Source organism: Vulpes vulpes, chromosome 2 (genome assembly GCF_048418805.1).
Source record: "Vulpes vulpes isolate BD-2025 chromosome 2, VulVul3, whole genome shotgun sequence".
Classification (NCBI taxonomy): Eukaryota; Metazoa; Chordata; class Mammalia; order Carnivora; family Canidae; genus Vulpes; species Vulpes vulpes.
The window spans coordinates 127,187,690-127,205,256 of record NC_132781.1 but is presented as its reverse complement, the minus strand read 5'-3'; the positions used below and the strand labels follow the sequence as shown (position 1 = coordinate 127,205,256).

The 17,567-nt window shown below is 33.4% G+C and overlaps 1 protein-coding gene across 2 annotated transcripts in view; it reads right to left on the bottom strand.

Moving 5' to 3' along the window:
- Nucleotides 1-17,567, bottom strand: part of DDX4 (DEAD-box helicase 4) — an 80,867-nt gene that overhangs the window by 22,410 nt on the left and 40,890 nt on the right. For both annotated transcript variants that reach the window (XM_072749945.1, XM_072749946.1), the window contains 8 exons: nucleotides 16,265-16,324; nucleotides 6,372-6,473; nucleotides 5,347-5,427; nucleotides 3,777-3,824; nucleotides 2,030-2,077; nucleotides 1,884-1,931; nucleotides 1,523-1,665; nucleotides 747-899 (listed from right to left, as the gene is read on the bottom strand). In XM_072749945.1, the coding sequence (XP_072606046.1) occupies nucleotides 747-899; nucleotides 1,523-1,665; nucleotides 1,884-1,931; nucleotides 2,030-2,077; nucleotides 3,777-3,824; nucleotides 5,347-5,427; nucleotides 6,372-6,473; nucleotides 16,265-16,324 (683 nt within the window). The remainder of the gene's footprint in view (nucleotides 1-746; nucleotides 900-1,522; nucleotides 1,666-1,883; nucleotides 1,932-2,029; nucleotides 2,078-3,776; nucleotides 3,825-5,346; nucleotides 5,428-6,371; nucleotides 6,474-16,264; nucleotides 16,325-17,567) is intronic.

Sequence of the window (17,567 nt, the reverse complement as noted above, 5' to 3'; positions counted from 1 at the left end):
GAGCATGAACTACAGTTCTATGATTCAGAAAAGACAGTCTGTCGTTAAGACTCATCTCAAGAACCCTACTTAACAGACAGATTCCAGAGGTAAGTCCTAAGAGCAACCTGATCTCATCAGTCTTTTAGATAGCATAACCTGAAGTTACTTCATATTAAAGACCAGGTACAATGCATATTGCTATTTCTCATTCTTTTGACTCCAAAATTTTATCCACTTTATTATGTAACTTATTTTCTCTCTTTCTCCGCATTTCATAACCTCTGGTGCTTTGACCCTCAATCATTTTTTTTGAGGGGGGGAGGGGCAAAGACAGAGGGAGAGAGAGAACTCCAAGCAGGCTCCACGCCCAACACAGAGTCCAGTGAGGGGGCTCAATCTCATAACCTTGAGATCATGACCTGAGCTAAAATCAAAACTCAGACACTTAACCAACTGAGCCACCCAGGCACCCCTCAATTGTTTGGTTTTAGATACTACCATGTTCCAGAAGGAGTTGTCTTAAAACAGACTAAACATCTATGAACTTCAACATTGCTCCAGAAACAATTCAAAATTCTTTTTTCAGAAGTACACAAACCCCAATAAAACCAGAATTCAGAAGCAAAAATCAGTATGACACAGGACATCAAAATCATCAGCCTTCCATCCAACAAAAAATATTCAAACTACTTCATAAGAACTAAAGTCCAAAAACTGCTAATAGTTTGATTATGGGGCAGAATACATGTGGGAAAAGGACTTACAGTCTTTCCAGATCCTGTCTGAGCACAAGCCATCAAATCTCGTCCTGCTAATATAATAGGAATACTGTATTTTTGCACAGGAGTAAGCTTAGTATAACCAGCTTTAGCAATGTTGTTATTCAGTGTCTGACAGAGATTAGCTTCCTCAAAAGTCTAAAACAAAAAGGGGAGGAATATGATTAAATTCCATATATCCTATGCAGATCATTCCATAAACTTCTTTCATTTGAGTTAGTCTCAAGTTTTTGTTAATTCCACTTTATCTACTAAAGTTACTTTACCAATACGCCCCTGCACAAAAGTACTATCTAGAGCCTGTATACTATTTCTTGATGGAATTAAAGAATATTCTCTGTAGATACTAGTTCTAAAGACATTTTTTTCTGGCCTCCTAAAACCTGTGAAATACAAACACAATGATCATTAACCAGAGAGAACTGAAGGCACCAACCAACTCCTTAGAATATCATTCTCCTAAGGGAGACTTTTCTTATATACTTAGGAAGCAGAAATCTTCAATCTCTAGGAAAAACACCCTTCTTAGTAAATTTAAAGGAAGTTCTCTTACTAGTTTGGGAATGTGGGATGAAATTTAATACTCTTTCAACATAGCCCTTAATTCCATAAGTAATACATGGTAGATATGTCTCAATTTTTAACCTAAACCATTATATGTGAAAAATGAAATTTTTGTATTAATATCAACTTACCAAAATATACTATATATTTTATACATAAAGTTTGCTATATATTCAATACATAATTATTATACTGACCAGAATTGCTGGTGGTGCATCATGTCCAGATACTTCTACAAGAATAGTATCATATTTGTCAAAGTTTATGCCTGTCTGATAATGTGCAAAGATGGAGTCCTCATCCTCAGGTGGAGGAGGTGGTATGTAGGTAACCTTTGGTCCTTAGAATTCAAATAAAAGATAGAGCTTACATTACAAGGATCAGAAGAAAATTAAGAGGGAAAACAAAACCTGAAAATCAAATTTTAAATACTGAAGAACTTCTCAATGTTTACCATTAAAGTTTTCACTTCAAATAAAAAGGTTAACTCTGTTCTTATTTTTCATTTTTATTATAATGCAACAGACGTTCATGTGGTTCACACAAAAATTAATATACCTTGAGTGTCACCACTTTCTCCTCCTTCAGCTTCTGATTTCCAAGAATCTTAAAGGGAATCAAACCAGAGATAAATATATTTTTATTTGAGGAGTGAAAGAACTTTCACTATAAAAATCAAATACCTTATCTAAAATAAAACTTACTTTTTCCAGAGCTTGTTATTACTTCTTCATTTAAACCTTTGTAACCACCTAATTAAAGAAATCCATATTGACAATTAATCAAGATACAAGGCTGTGCACCTCTTTATTTTCATTGCTTATCTTCAAAGAGAACAAGTTCTAAAAATGGACATTTTTAAAGTCCATACAAATAAGACAATTAAGACAGAATTCTTAACTATTTTAAGTTTCTTTAATATTCAAAATGCTGATTTTATGTAAATTATACGGTTTCATACTACTAGTTTTTACTTAAACTGCTCTGTCCCTTTCCTCATTTCTATATTCCTCAGCAAAGGAATGCATTTTTTTTTAAATGAACTAAAAGTCCATCTGTATTGGGTATCCCCACTACCATTACCAGGTTGTATGATTCAGCAGGACTCAGAATAGTCATACGCATAGCTATGATTTATTACAGTGAAAGCAAAGGAGAACCAGCATGGGGCAAAGTCCAGAGTTAACTAGACACAAGTTTCCAAGAATCCTCTCCCACTAGGTGTCATACAGGATACACTTAATTTCCCAAGAAACAAGTTGTGACAACATGTTAAAAATGTTGCCCACCTGAGAAGCTCATTAGAGACACAGTACTCATGGTTTTTATTAGAGGTTGAAAATGTAGACTTTTTCTGGTTGGCACATACTAATATTCCACACTCCTGAATGAAAAGCAAGTATTAAAACTACATTGTTGTACAAATACTCCAGACACAGTAAGCCACTCTTAAAACTAGTTGGGTGATGAGAACCCTTCCCAAATCCAATTTCCCAGATGCCAAGCAAAAAACAACCTTTTAAGCAGGATATTAGAAGAATAGCAGTCAGCCCTGTCACGTTAACTCTCTTCCATATACTACCTTCATGGTTTTAGATAACTAGTTATCTATTAAAGTCACTTTCTGGCATTATCACAGAAAAGAGTAAGGACTGCATTCTATTTGAAAATCTAACTGGATATATTTTTACATGCAAGCTCTCTAACTTCCTTGTCCTGAACATCCACAGGTCTTGAAATCCTTTTCCCAACAAGATTTGAGCATTTGTAGATACAGTCTAACTAGCCATTAATAACCTCCTTCTATAATGAAGAATCTAAGAATCAAGGGGAGAAATAAAGACAGTTCCAGGGAGTCATCTATTTGAATCCTCTCAGACTACTAAAGATCACTGAGGATTTTTCAGAGACATCAAACAAGTTTTATTATTTTCCTAGTCTGGAAAGCATTTTAACTTTTATATTATGAAATCTAAACATTTGTAACTCTGAAAAAAATTTTCATAGTACGAAATCATGTATACTGAAACTTTATGCCTTATGCCAAATTAAATAACTATCTCATGAAAAAGCATTGTTTTATTATAAGAATGTGTACATATAGACATATTTCAATCTTCAACATCTGGACAGTATCCCGTTTTATGGTTATATTATTTATTAAACCACTATTTGTCAATGAATTTTGGTTGCTTTTCAGGTTTTATTTATTATAAATGAAGCTTCGGTGAACAATACCCTTGTGCATACATTGAGCAAATACATCTATGGTATATAATTCCTATAATGGAACTGTTACACTGAGGAGTATTAAATAACTCTCCAAAACAGGTGGAACAAATGTCTACTTCTCAAAGTGTATAAAAGCAGTAACAGTTACCTTTAACTTTAAAAATTAAGTTGAGATTCCATAATGTTAACCATTTATAGGTAAACCAAGTAAGAACTCACCTCGTCTACTTCCACTGCCACTTCTGCTTTGGTAAGTGTCACCATTACCTGTAATGCATTTTTTTGCAGATTATTTTGAGAAAACTCAGCTAATTTTTTTAAACACAGTTCTCTTTTTTATTTAAATATTTTACCTATTTATTAGAGAGAGAGAGCATGCAAACACAAGTGAGTAGAGGGGCAGAGGGAACAGCAGACTCCCCGCTGAGCAGGGAGCCCAACATGGGGCTCTGTCCTGGGACCTCAGGATCATGACCTGAGCTGAAGGCAGATGCTTAACTGACTGAGCCACCCAGGTGCCCCTATTGGGTCTCTTCCTTGAACATGTAAACCATATAGCTATTTCTATTCAAGTATTAAGTGTTGAGGATTCCTGGTCCCTTCATCTATCCATCTCTTAATTCTACATTTATTTTAAAACTTTTCTTCATTTGAACATTGTTCAAAGACTTCCTGGTTTGTTTGTTTTTTTTTTTTTTTTTTTTTGAGAGAGAGTTTTGAGTTTACAGAAAAATTGAAGGAAAGGAACAGAGATTTCCCATATACCTCCTCCTGCCCCCACATTTGAAGAGCCTCCCTCATCATCAATATCCCCCATCAGAGTAGTACATTTGTTACAGCTGATGAACTCAAGCTGACATGGCATAATCCAAGTTTACATTAAGGCTCACTCTTGATGTTGTACATTCTATGCATTTGGACAAATATAAAATGACATGTATCCACCATTAATGTATCATATAAAGTATTTTCACTATCCTAAAAAATCCTCATGCTATTCATCCCTCCCCACAACCCCTGGCAACCACTGATGTTTTTACCCTTCTCCAGACTTGTTCCTTTTCCAGAACTTCATAAAGTTAGAACTTATACAGTATGTAGCCTATCCATATTGGCTTCCTTCACTTAATAACATGCATTTAGGGTTCCTCCTTATCTTTTCATACTTTGAAAGCTCATTTACTTTTAGTGCTCAATAATATTCTATTGTCTTGATATACCACCAGTTTATCCACATTTGCACATTTTTATCAACAACTGTGGTTGGTTTGTTTGTTTGTTTTTCATTTTCTCCTCAAATCCCCTAACTCAGAGTTCTGTCTTTGAAACTACTGCAGGGACACCTGGGTGGCTCAGCGGTTGAGCTTCTGCCTTCGGCTCAGGGCGTGATCACAGAGTCCCAGATCAAGTCCCACATCAGGCTTCCTTCATGGAGCTTGCTTCTCCTCTGCCTGTGTATCTGCCTCTGTGTGTGTGTGTGTGTGTGTCTCATGAATAAATAAAATCTTTAAAAAAAAGAAACTAGAAACTATTGCAAATTTAATTTTCCTTCCCCCAATTAAAGCTATAATTTACACCTCAAATTAACTGGTAGATAAGAGAGAAGAAGTAATTCACAATGCACAATTTTGTAAGGAAGGCAAACTTGCCCATTAATTTTTGCCTGCTGGTCTAAAAAGCAGAGAAAATCATGATCTAACCTAGTATACTTAAACATATTAGGTTACTAACTGTAGAGCTAAAATCATATATAAATTATTAACATTCAATAAGAAATTCTATTTCTTACCTGCACCACTTAATACTGGTTTTCTAGAACCAAAAGGGCCACCAGTGCGCTGTGTCCCCTCATCGTGTTCATATTCACTATCTATATTTGTACATAATAAAATGAGATTGTTACTTTTAAGAAGTTTTAAAACCATACAGCAAAGAAAAGAAAATCAAATTATAGTGCCAGAAATTAAAGATGTGAGGCAAAACAGTTTAAATTTTACAGGAATCAAAATGACCATTCTTCTAAGTACCATACAAAGGACTTCTCCACAAACTATTTCTTTCAATTATAAATTACATCCTCAAAGTTTTATTTTATTAAAATTATTTTATAAAAGAAGCTAGGGCCAATGCTATGTTAAAATAGCATATAAGCAAAAGTTAAAGAACCTCCAAAAAGTAAACTGTTACTGCCCCCAAAATTTCAGAATTACATAATCTCATTACTTACTCTCCAGAATAGCACCCCCTTACTCCCACTGTTGCCAACTGAAAGCTTTCAAGTCCTGAACAACAACCCCTATCCCCTACTCTTTTTTAAATGTGACAATTCACTAATCTCTTAAACATTTATTAAATCATTATTACAAATTTAACTTCCAAAACCACTAATCTAACCATTAAGAGACAAATGCAATCCAACAGTGACTTCTGAAGTCAATACCCCTAGCTCCAAGGAATGATGGCTGGAGTAATTTAAGGGAGAAAGCCACATTAGTAAATGTACAATGAGGGGTAGAAACTTAGAGAAGGCCATCTCTTTCTAAGCTTGGTCATCATCATCAGAGCTCTAAAACACTTAAATAAGATTAAAGAGCTGAGTCACACAAACTTCTAGAAAGATTCATATATTCCAACTAACAAGTATGCAATTAGATATGGGTCTAAAAAATAATGTTATATACAATGTAGGTGATTATGTACCAGTCTGCGAAGCTATTCTCATATAATACTCTCAACAATATTATGTGTTAAGGAGGAAATGATGAAAAATAAAACCTAATAGATAAAGCACACCGTTTGCAATTCACTACTAACTTGGATTTCCTAGACCAAATCCTCCACGGCAACCTCGGAAACTACCTCTTCCACCTCTTCTAGATGACCCTGAAGCTTCTGAATCATTTCCATCTTGAAAGCCTATAGTATTAAAACACACACACAAAAAAAAAACAATACAAAACAACAACAAAAATCTTGGAGAAATGGTGGCCAAATTTAATTTAAGCCCTGCATATTTCAATGACTTTAAACATTTTAAGACATTAATAGTTACTAAAAGGAAATGCCATATTTGACCTATAAGGGTTCAACTTAACTAAAATAAACAAACATAGCTACAATTTAAAAAAAAAACACAATGCTTGCTTTGAGAAAACTAAATATGACTAGGGGTGGTTGGCTGGCTTAGTTGGTAGAATATGTGACTCTTGGCTTCAGGGCCTTGAGTTTAAACCCATGTTGAGGGTAGAGTTTACTTTAAAAAAAAAAAAAAAACTAAAAATGACTAAAAGGAAAAAGCGTCACTTGTAAAACAATGAAAGTTGCCACAGTTGGATCATTAACAAGATTTTTACAATGTAGAGAAGGATTAGATAAATCTATACTTCTATTTTTTCTTTACAGAAAACAGTAAAACATCTTACTCAAAGCACAGATATATAGGCATATATAAAGTCTGATTTCCTGCTATAAATAATGTATTAATTCAACTGAATACCAAAAATCAGAATAAACAACTCAAGTAAAATTTGATCCCACCTGCAGCAAAACAAGATCAATTCAAAACCAAAATGTCAACTGGGCAGAAAATAAGGAAACTGAGATTTAGTTTATGAACCTGTCACTATTTTACACCCAAAGAAACTGATCAAAAAAGGTAAAAATTCTCCATATACTACTTGATATTGAATTACATGTGTTTTTAAAACCTAAAGGGCAGACTTAATGTAAGGTAAATTCAGAGTTATATATCTACTACTTAAAACTTGGATTCCTCAATCTGGCAATAATCTTTTTGTCAATAATTATATCCACCTTTTAATTCTAATTTATTTGTGCCTCTTTATCTTTGAATAAACTTTGTTGGGGTTTCTCTCTTTTCAAGAGACAGTTTATCTTTTTGATCCACTTCTTTTTAAGGTATGTTACTTTGGTGTGTGAACATGAATAAATAAAATATATAAAACATATGTATATATATGTGTGTGTGTGTATATATACCTGTATATATGTATATATATATATATACACATATACAAGTTTAAAAAATAAAATCAAAACCTATGGACTCACTACCCAGCTTAAAACAAAAAATTTTCAATACCTCTGGAGCCATGGATAGTCTTTTTCTCTATAATATTTCCCTTTCTTTCTCAACCAATATCCTAAATTATTTTTAATTTCCTTGCTCTTAATTTTACCAACTATGTACATATCTTTATGCAACATTTTGGTCAGTTTTGTGTTTGAGCTTTATGTAATGGAATTATACAGAATATATTCTTGGTCCTGCTTCTTTAATCCACCTTTGTTGTTGTTGATTTGTAAAAATGTACTTCACTTTTACTGTTGAATAATACTTCATTGTTTCTGTTTCATTCATGTTCATTATCTTTTTAACTGTTGAATAATACTTCATTGTTTGTTTCATTCATGTTTATTACCTTTTTAAGTGGCTTCTACTAAGTTTTTAATTACTTAAGTTGAACACTTAGCTCACTTCTTTTCTACTCCATATATTTAAGACTATAAACTTTCCTTAAAAAGTTAGCTGCTTAATGGGTTTTGATGTTTTTACTGCCAATTCAGTTCTAAATACATTATTACTGCCATATGAATTTTAATTCATAAATTGAAATTTTCAGTTTCCAAATCTCAAGGGTTAGGCTTTTCATTATGGATTCCTACTTTCATGATACTTTAACAAGAGGACACAGTTTGTGATAAATTGTTATATTTTGGGGCTACCTCTTCGCCTTAACTGATGGTAAAATTATAGTATTTTCCATATGCTGCAAAAGTGTGTAATTTATAATATGGGGCATATTATTCCAAGCACAAATATTAAATCAAGCTTAATAAATGGTATTCAAAACTTCATAGATCTCACAGTCTTAATTCTGGTCTGCTTATTCTGTCAATTCTAAGGGAAAAATGATTTAAATCCAGGATTAGAGGTTTAACTAGAATTTGTAAATTTTTCCATATAATTATGTTTACTTTTACTTTAAATACTTAAAAATGTTAGATTTCAAGCCATGTTCCAAACTATAATAACTTCCCAGTAAACTTGACTTTTATCACTAAGTAATTATTTCTTTACTCTTAATATGTCTGCTTTAGAGTCTATTTTGTCTCCCAATTCTATGTCAGAGAATTGTCTATGTATTAACCCTTATTGGGGTTAATATTGGACTGACATTTTTTTCTATTTTCAACTCTACATTGAAATTACATTTACTGTTAACATATATTATTATTACTAACATATCCATTTTTTACTTCTATCATCCTATTTTGTGTTCTCCTTACCCTGAGTTTTTTAATGTATTTTGTTTTCCTTTCTGTCCTATCGATTTTCCAAACGCTGCATTTTCTGTTTTTGCTTTATTCTCCAATTTCAGTATAAATAAGAAATATTTATTTTCAGCCTTGTCTCCTTCCTCAAAGTCCTAGCCTTCTATTCTATTGGATTTCTTCCACTAGTAGGTTATATATTACATCCTTTTTCTTATTATCCTTCAATTTTACCATTTTTAAGAAATTCTGAAATTAGTTTCAATCTGTTCTCTTTCCTACTGAGTTGACAAAGAACTAAAGTATTTTCATTTGCTAGTATTTTAGTTATTTCTAAAACCCCTAAATTAATTTACATTACTACAATCTTCTAGAGTCAGACTTACTTGTTTACCAATATGTTTATCAATTTTAAAATGTGTGTTTATTTAGTTTTGCTCATCATTGCTTCCTACTTCTTTCTTGTTGCGTTGTTTCTTTCCTGCTAATACCATAATTAAGTAGTTCTTTCCTCAGTGGCCTGACAGTACTCAACACCATCTTTATCTGGGTGTTTTCTGACACCTAAATTATCTGGATATAGCAGTTTGGATTCAGAACTACTCTCCCTCAGGATTCTAAATTCTACTCTATTATGTTCTCCACCTTTATGGGGAAAAAATTCTGCTCTCTGTTGTTCCTTTACAGGTGTATCTGTCTTTTTTCTCTGTTAGTTCTAATTATTTTTATCTTTGTAATTTTGCAATGTCAATATACAGATAAGGGTGTAATTTTTTTTTTCATTTGCTCAAGATTCTTGTACCTCCTTAACTCTGGAAAAGTCTCTCAACTAGTCTCTGAATAGCCTTCTTTTCCCTGCTTCACCTCCTCCCATTTTCTGTTCTCTCTTCAAGTGATACTTAGACATTTGTTAGAATAACAGAGCTTCTTATTTTATCTCCCATATCAATTAAATGCTTTCGTGTTTTCCATTCTCAAATAGAATTTCCTCAGATCTATTTTTGGATTCATTTATTCTACTCATCTTCGTTTAATCTGTTTAATCTATTATGTTTTCAATCAATAACTACTGCTTTTTGTAAATTCAATTTGGTGCCTTTTCAAAAATAGTTTCTCTACTAAGCAAATGACTATATAATGACTCCCTACCTCCAGTATCTATAGCTTTTAATTCCATACACAGGAGATACACATTTAAATGAACATTCTCTTTTTTTCCCCAAAGCTTATGCCAGTTTCTAATTATATAAGGAGCCTAATAATTAGAGGTAAAAAGAACATGGATATCCTACAGAATTAAAATTCTGCATGACTTTCTGGTTAGAAGGTAGGGATAGAAACTCTACATATTCTACATGGTTTTAAAAATAATTTGTTTTTGGACGCCTGGGTGGCTCAGTGATTGAGCATCTGCCTTTGGCTCAGGTCATGATCACGGGGTCCTGGGATCGAGTCCCATATTAGGCTCCCTATAGTGTCTCTCATGAATAAGTAAATATTTTTTAAGAATAGAAAATAATAAATTGACAAGGTAAGTAAAACATTATAAAAGTTAAAATAAATGAACTATATCTATACTTCAACATATAAATCTTTAAAAACTTGGAATAAAAAGGTCACAAAAATGGGGGTTGGGGTGCCTGGCTGCCTTCATCAGTAGAGCATGCAACTCTTGACCTCGGAGTTGTAAGTTTGAGCCCTACTGGGTACAGAGACTACTTAAAATCTTTAAAAAAAAAATCACAAAAACTAGGTATAATAAACTTTTTAAAAGTATGAATAGGAGTATACACTACACACCAATGTTTTTAAAAAGTTACCTCTGGGAAAATGATATATAAAATACAGAGGGAAGGTGGGTCTTCCAACAATTGTGGATTTTTTTTTCTATATATGAAGTAACATATGACAAAAAGTTCCTGTTAAATCCAGGTAGTGGTATACAAGTGTTTATAATAGAATATTCTGTGCTTTTCTGAGTTATTGAAATATTTCAAAATTTACTTTAAATGTCACTTTTCATAAAATAACATTAATATATTTTTAAAGGTGACATTAGTCCTTCCATGAAGTATATTCTGCATTTCAGAAGTGACAACTGACAATCTCTTGTAGCTCTTAAAGAGTAATTTGATAAATCATTTAAACTTTGTGTAAAAGAAACATGAATATTTCATTTCAAAAAGTACTTACCATAAATTTAGCGAGGTCACTCAACCTTCAATATACAAAATTCAAATTTATTTCTATATACTAGCAAACAAAATGAAAAATTTTAAATGATATAGATCACTAACATCAGCAAAAACTGCAAAGTGAGAAACTCCAAATTCTGCTTCTCCAAAAAAGAAAAAAAAAAAGAACAAAAACTGTCAGAATTAACATTTTCCAAAATTAAAACTAATCAGGCTTGCAGTAATCCAGAGACTATTTTTAAAAGCTGATTCTCTCAAAAAAAATAATAAAATAAATAAATAAATAAATAAATAAATAAATAAATAAATAAATAAAATAAAATAAAATAAAATAAATAAAATAAAAGCTGATTCTCAGTAAGAAACAGTGAACTCTGTGGCATATTTCAACTTACTTCAGTTCCATCTCCTGGCAATTCCACTTCTAGGCATATATTCAAAAGATGCAAAGACAAGGACTCAAACACTTACATATATATGAATGTTCACAGGAGCATTATTCACAATAGCCAAAGTAAGTAAAAACCCCAAATGTTAATCGATAGATGAATGGATAAAATGTGGTATTATACATACAAGGGATAATTATTCAGCCATAAAAAGAAATGTTCTTTGTTCAAATACATGCTACAACATGAACAATCACTGAAAACATGCTAAGTGAATTAAGCCAGACACAAAAGAGAAAATGTATGATTCCACTTGTATACAATACCTAGAATAGAGGCAAATTCAAGGAAAACATAGAATAGAGTTTACCAGGAACTCAGGGGAAGTAAATAAAGGGATCTGTGGGTACAGATTTCTGCTTATGTTTCTGTTCCAATTTTGGAAACTGTGGTGACAATTGCACAACACTGTAAATGTACTTAATGCCATTTAATTATACAGTTAAATTTAATTAAAATGGCAGATTTTGTCAGTTATTTTCTCAAATTTGACAAGAAATATTAATTCCCACATCCAAGAAGCTTAATCAACTCCTAATAGGATAAATTTTAAGAGATTTACACCTATACCTATCAATATAAAACATGAACAAATGGTACTGGGATAGTCACTTGCAAAAGAATTAAGTAGGAACCCTCCCTCACATCACATACAAAAATGAACTCAGAAGGGACTAAAGAGCAAAATAATAAAAGTATTAGAAGGAAACAGGTGAAATCTACATGACCCCGTAAGAGGCAAAGGTTTTCTAGATACAAGAAAAGCACAACCAACAAATGAAAAAATAAACTAGACAGCATCAAAATTTAAAACTTCTGTGCTTCAGAGAACACCATCAAGAAAACAAAAAGGTAAGAGAAAGAATATATCTGCAAACCATCTATCTGACAGAACATATATCAAGAAGATAAAAAATTCTTTAAAAGACAAACCAATTTTTTAAATAAGCAAATGATCTGGATAGACCTTTCTTCAAAAGAGATACAAATAGGGATCCCTGGGTGGCTCAGCGGTTTAGCGCTTGCCTTTGGCCCAGGGCGTGATCCTGGAGTCCCTGGATCGATTCCCACATCGGGCTCCCAGCATGGAGCCTGCTTCTCCCTCCTCCTGTGTCTCTGCCTCTCTCTCTCTCTCTCTCTCTGTCTAACTCTATCATAAATAAATAAATAAATCTTTAAAAAAAAAAAGAGAGAGATACAAATAGCCAATACACACATGAAAAGCTGTTCAACATACAGCCAGCCATCAGGAAACACAAATCGAAATGACAATGAGATACCATTTTACACCCACAAAAACCACTACTGCCAACAAGACATATAGTAACAAAGATTAGTGAGGATACAGAGAAACTGGGACACCTATACCCTGTTGGAAGGAATATAAATTGGTGAAGCTGCTGTGAAAAATAATCTGGCATTTTCACTCCTGGGTATATGTACCAGAAAAATTAAAACATATGTTCACATAAAACTTGTACACAGAAGTTGATAACAGTATTAATCATAATAACCCAAAAATAGAAACAATCCAGTAATCAATCAACTGATAAACAGAATGTTGTATAACTGTATAGTGAAATATTACTCAGCCATCACAAGTAATTAAGTACTATCACATGTTACAACATGGACAAACCTTGAAAAGATCATCCTAAGTGAAAGAAAACACAAGAGACCACATATTACATAATTCCATTTATATGAAATGTCCAGAATCAGCAAATCCATATCTACAGAAAGTCGATTAATGGTTGTCAAAGAATGGAGAAAAAAGGGAAATGGGAATAACTGCTGATAGACACAGGGTTTGGGGGGGGGGGGGCGGGAAGAAAGGAAATGTTCAGGAATTAAATGGTGAGATGGGCATACAACACAGTAAATATATTTAAAACTACTGAGGTATATCTCTAAAATGGTGAAACCTATGTTATATGGAGTAATAGATAAATAAAAAACATGCATCACAAAATATCAGATACTTAAAGAAAGATGTTTAATAACTCTCTAGTGGAAACTGCAAAACACAACTAGGAAAAACTAAAGATCTACTCAAACAGGGATATTCATGGATCAAAACTCAATATTGTAAAGATGGTCATTCCCCTCAAATTCAATGCAATCCCCAAAATACGTCATAACTAGGTTTTTTTCCTGAAAATTGATAAACTGATTCTAAAAATCACAAGGAAATACAAAAAAAAAAAAAAAAAACCCCTACGAATAACCCAGAATACTGAAGAACAATGAACTTGGAAGACTTACCCTACCAGATACTGAGATCTATTATGAATTGCACTAATCAGGCTATATAGCAAAGATGCCAAAATATAGCAACTAACTAGTGGAAAGGAACCAAGTCCAGGAACAGTCATGCATATATACTGTCCCCTGATTTAGGGCAAAGAAGGCCTTGTAGTTTAGAGTGGAAGGAAAAGTGTTTCAGTATGTGATATGGGATCAAACGGATGCCCTCATGGAGAAAAAAAAAACGTACCTTGATCCTTATTTACACCATATACAAAAATAAAGTCCAGATGAATTACAATCTGAATGTGCAAGTTAAAAAGATAAAATTCTATTATTTTTAAAAGATTTTTATTTATTTATTCATGAGAGAAGCAGAGAGAGAGAGGGACAGAGACACAGGCAGAGGGAGAAGCAGGCTCCATGCAGGGAGCCTGATGCAGAACTCGATCCTGGGTCTCCAGGATCATGCCCTCGGCCAAAGGCAGGCGCTAAACCACTGAGCCACCCAGGGATCCCTAAAAAGATAAAATTCTAAAAGAAAAATAGAAGAGAGTTATCTTCACGACTTTAGAGGAAGCAAAGAGACTCCCAATATAAATGTCATCCAAGAGTTTTTACTACTTTACAAACTTTCTCTAAGTTTTAAATTATTTGCCAATGAAAAGGTAAAACAAACACCCAACAGAAAAGATGGCTGAAGATTTGAGTCAGCACTACAAAAAAGATGATGTGCAAATGGCCAGTGAACATATGAAGCACTGCATATTTCATTAGTCCATCAAGAAAAGGCAAATTATAACCACAATAAGATATATCACCACAAACTTAGTAGAATGGTTAAACTTAAAAAGAAAATACCAGGCGTTGGTGAAGATGTGGGAGTATACCTTAGTACACCTATCTTGAAAACATTTGACAATAGCTATTAAAGCAAAAAATATACAAAATCTATGAGCCAGCAATTCTACTTCTGAATATATACCAATAGTACCAAAAGAAATGTACTAGAACATCCACAGCAGCAGCTTCAAAATAGCCTAAAACTGAAAGACATCCAAACAGCCATCATTAGCATAACAGCAGAACCAAAGAACCTGTATAGCAATAATGATCTACAACTGCAAACACTATGAATGCATCTCACAAATATATTAAGCAGAAGATGGACAGAGAAGAATGTTGCATGATTCCATTTATATCAAGTACAAAAACAGAAAATTAACCTAAGTTGCTAAAAGTCAGAATAAAAGTTAACCATGGAGTGGGAGTGAATGAAAATGAGCATAAAAGGGACTTCTGGAGGTGCCAGTAATTTCTATTTCTTGATTTGGATGCTTATAAACACACTAAGCCCAGGTGTGTTCAGTTAATGAGAAATCATTGAGCTACACAGGTACGAATGAGGTATGCACATGTCTGGTGTTATATATATATATATGTCATATTTCAATATAAACTTAAATATGCTTATATTAATGCATACATATTGGTAATTTACTGAGTGACCACCATGTGCAAATTTTCTACCTCCAAATATATATAATTAAATAGAATAGCCATCAGAGATGTGCAAAAATGAACGAGTCCCTGCCAGTCATTCTATATTAGTCATTAAGCCAGGGTCAAGCATAAAGATCTGCAACTGGCTTTTGATTACCTCACTAAAATATGAATTAGACTAATTTAAAGAAAATATTTAAAAAAGAAAGAAAGAAAATATTGAGGAAGATACTGGGCTGCAGAAAACAACCAAATATTTAAAACTAAGAACAATGTCTGAGGAACATTAAATGTTAAAAATTACTTGTTAAAGGGGGAAAAGGGCAATTCTAAAAGAAGAATCCGGCTTTTTCTTAGCTAAACTTTCTCCTTGTCATTACATGTCCCCCTGCAATCATTAAAAAACATCCCAATTTATGACAAACAGCTAACCCTCATTCACCAAATTCTTCCCCACCTCACAACCCTAAGAAGGCTATTTTGAAGGGCATATGAGTCCTAGCTGTACTAGGAAGGGCCTGGTATTCAATGGGCTATCTAATGGGCAAAAGAAAATGATGTTCTCAATACAGTAAAATGATGTATCTGATTATCGTATATAGTTCCTAAGAATAAACTCTTTTATCATAAGTAGGTTTGTACAACTTTAAAAATTTTATAAGTTCACTATGTTTTCATGGGTTTTATTGTTGCTATTTTAACACGTCTACCCAGAAATTATCAAGAATTAAATATAGTAATGTTTATACCATCTCACCTCAACTTCATTAGAGGCCGAATCAGCACAGTATGGTAGAGCACTGCCAGACCCGAACAAAATGTAATCTACAATTTCTCACTCTCCCACAAATCCAAATATTCTATTCAGAGAGACATCCCAGTTCATAGATATTGTGACTGACCAGAACTCACAGTCCCTATTCTGTACTTTACAGCACATTCTGGAGATCTTTAGGGAAAAAAAATCCAGTGACCTTAGAAAGTCTAAGTATAAATCATTCCAAAATGTGGTCCTTACCGCCTCTTTTGGAAAATCCTCTGTTCCGTGTTTGATTATCTTCACAGTCATTATTAGATTCTTGAATAAAAATGTAACATGTGAATAGGATCTAAATAATTAACTTTAAAGTTGTAATATCTAAAGAAAAACACTATCACAGTATAAATTAGTGAGGAAAATGAGTATTAAGTTAAAATAGGAACATTTTAATTCTTCTAATTTTATTTTTTTGAACATTCTAATTCTTGAAATAATTTTAGCAACAGAAAAAGACATTATTCAGTCAACTATACAAATCATTTCATGTATCTAAATGTTAAATGTTAAGTGTATAACTGAGAACTCACTATTTCCCAAGTGCTCCACACAAGTAAAAAAATAAGAATGTCATCATATTGATACGATTGAAAATGGTTTCAGAAATATCTAAACTAAGGACACCTGAGTGGCTCAGGGGTTGAGCATCTGCCTTTGGCTTAGGGCATGATCCCAGTCCTGGGGTCAAATTCCACATCAGGATCCTTGAGAGAAGCCTGTTTCTCCCCTCTGCCTATGTCTCTGCCTCTGTGTGTCTCTCATGAATAAATAAAATTTATTTTAAAAAAAGAAATATCTAAACTATTAAAGCAGTCAAGCAGTCAAGTGGTTCTTAAATGTAGGCCATACACCATGAGAAATACATGACAATTTTTTTTTAAGATTTTATTTATTCATGAGACACAGAGAGGGGGGAGGGGGGACAGAGACACAGGCAGAGGGAGAAGCAGGTTCCATGCAGGGAACCTGATGTGGAACTAGATCCCAGGACTCTAGGACCACGCCCTAGGCCAAAGGCAAGACACTAAACCACTGAGCCACCCAGGGATCCCCGACAATTCTTTTTAAAATGCTATCAATATGTCTGTAATTTGCCTTTCTTACAAAATCTTAGCCATTAATGGTTTTTTAAAACATATGCAAACTTTTCCCCAATCATCCTAATGAAACAATTGGGGGATATCTTGTTTTTTCTGTTTTTAATGACATTATCAAGTAACATTACCATTTTCTAAACAGTGGAATAAGAATCACTACACTGAAGGCTGCCTAAGGATTAGCTAGAAAGTTTGTTAAAAAATAAATTCCTAGGGATCCCTGGGTGGCGCAGCAGTTTGGCGCCTGCCTTTGGCCCGGGGCGCGATCCTGGAGACCCAGGATCGAATCCCACGTCAGGCTCCCGGTGCATGGAGCCTGCTTCTTCCTCCGCCTGCGTCTCTGCCTCTCTCTCTCTGTGACTATCATAAATAAATAAAAGTTTAAAATAAATAAATAAATAAATAAA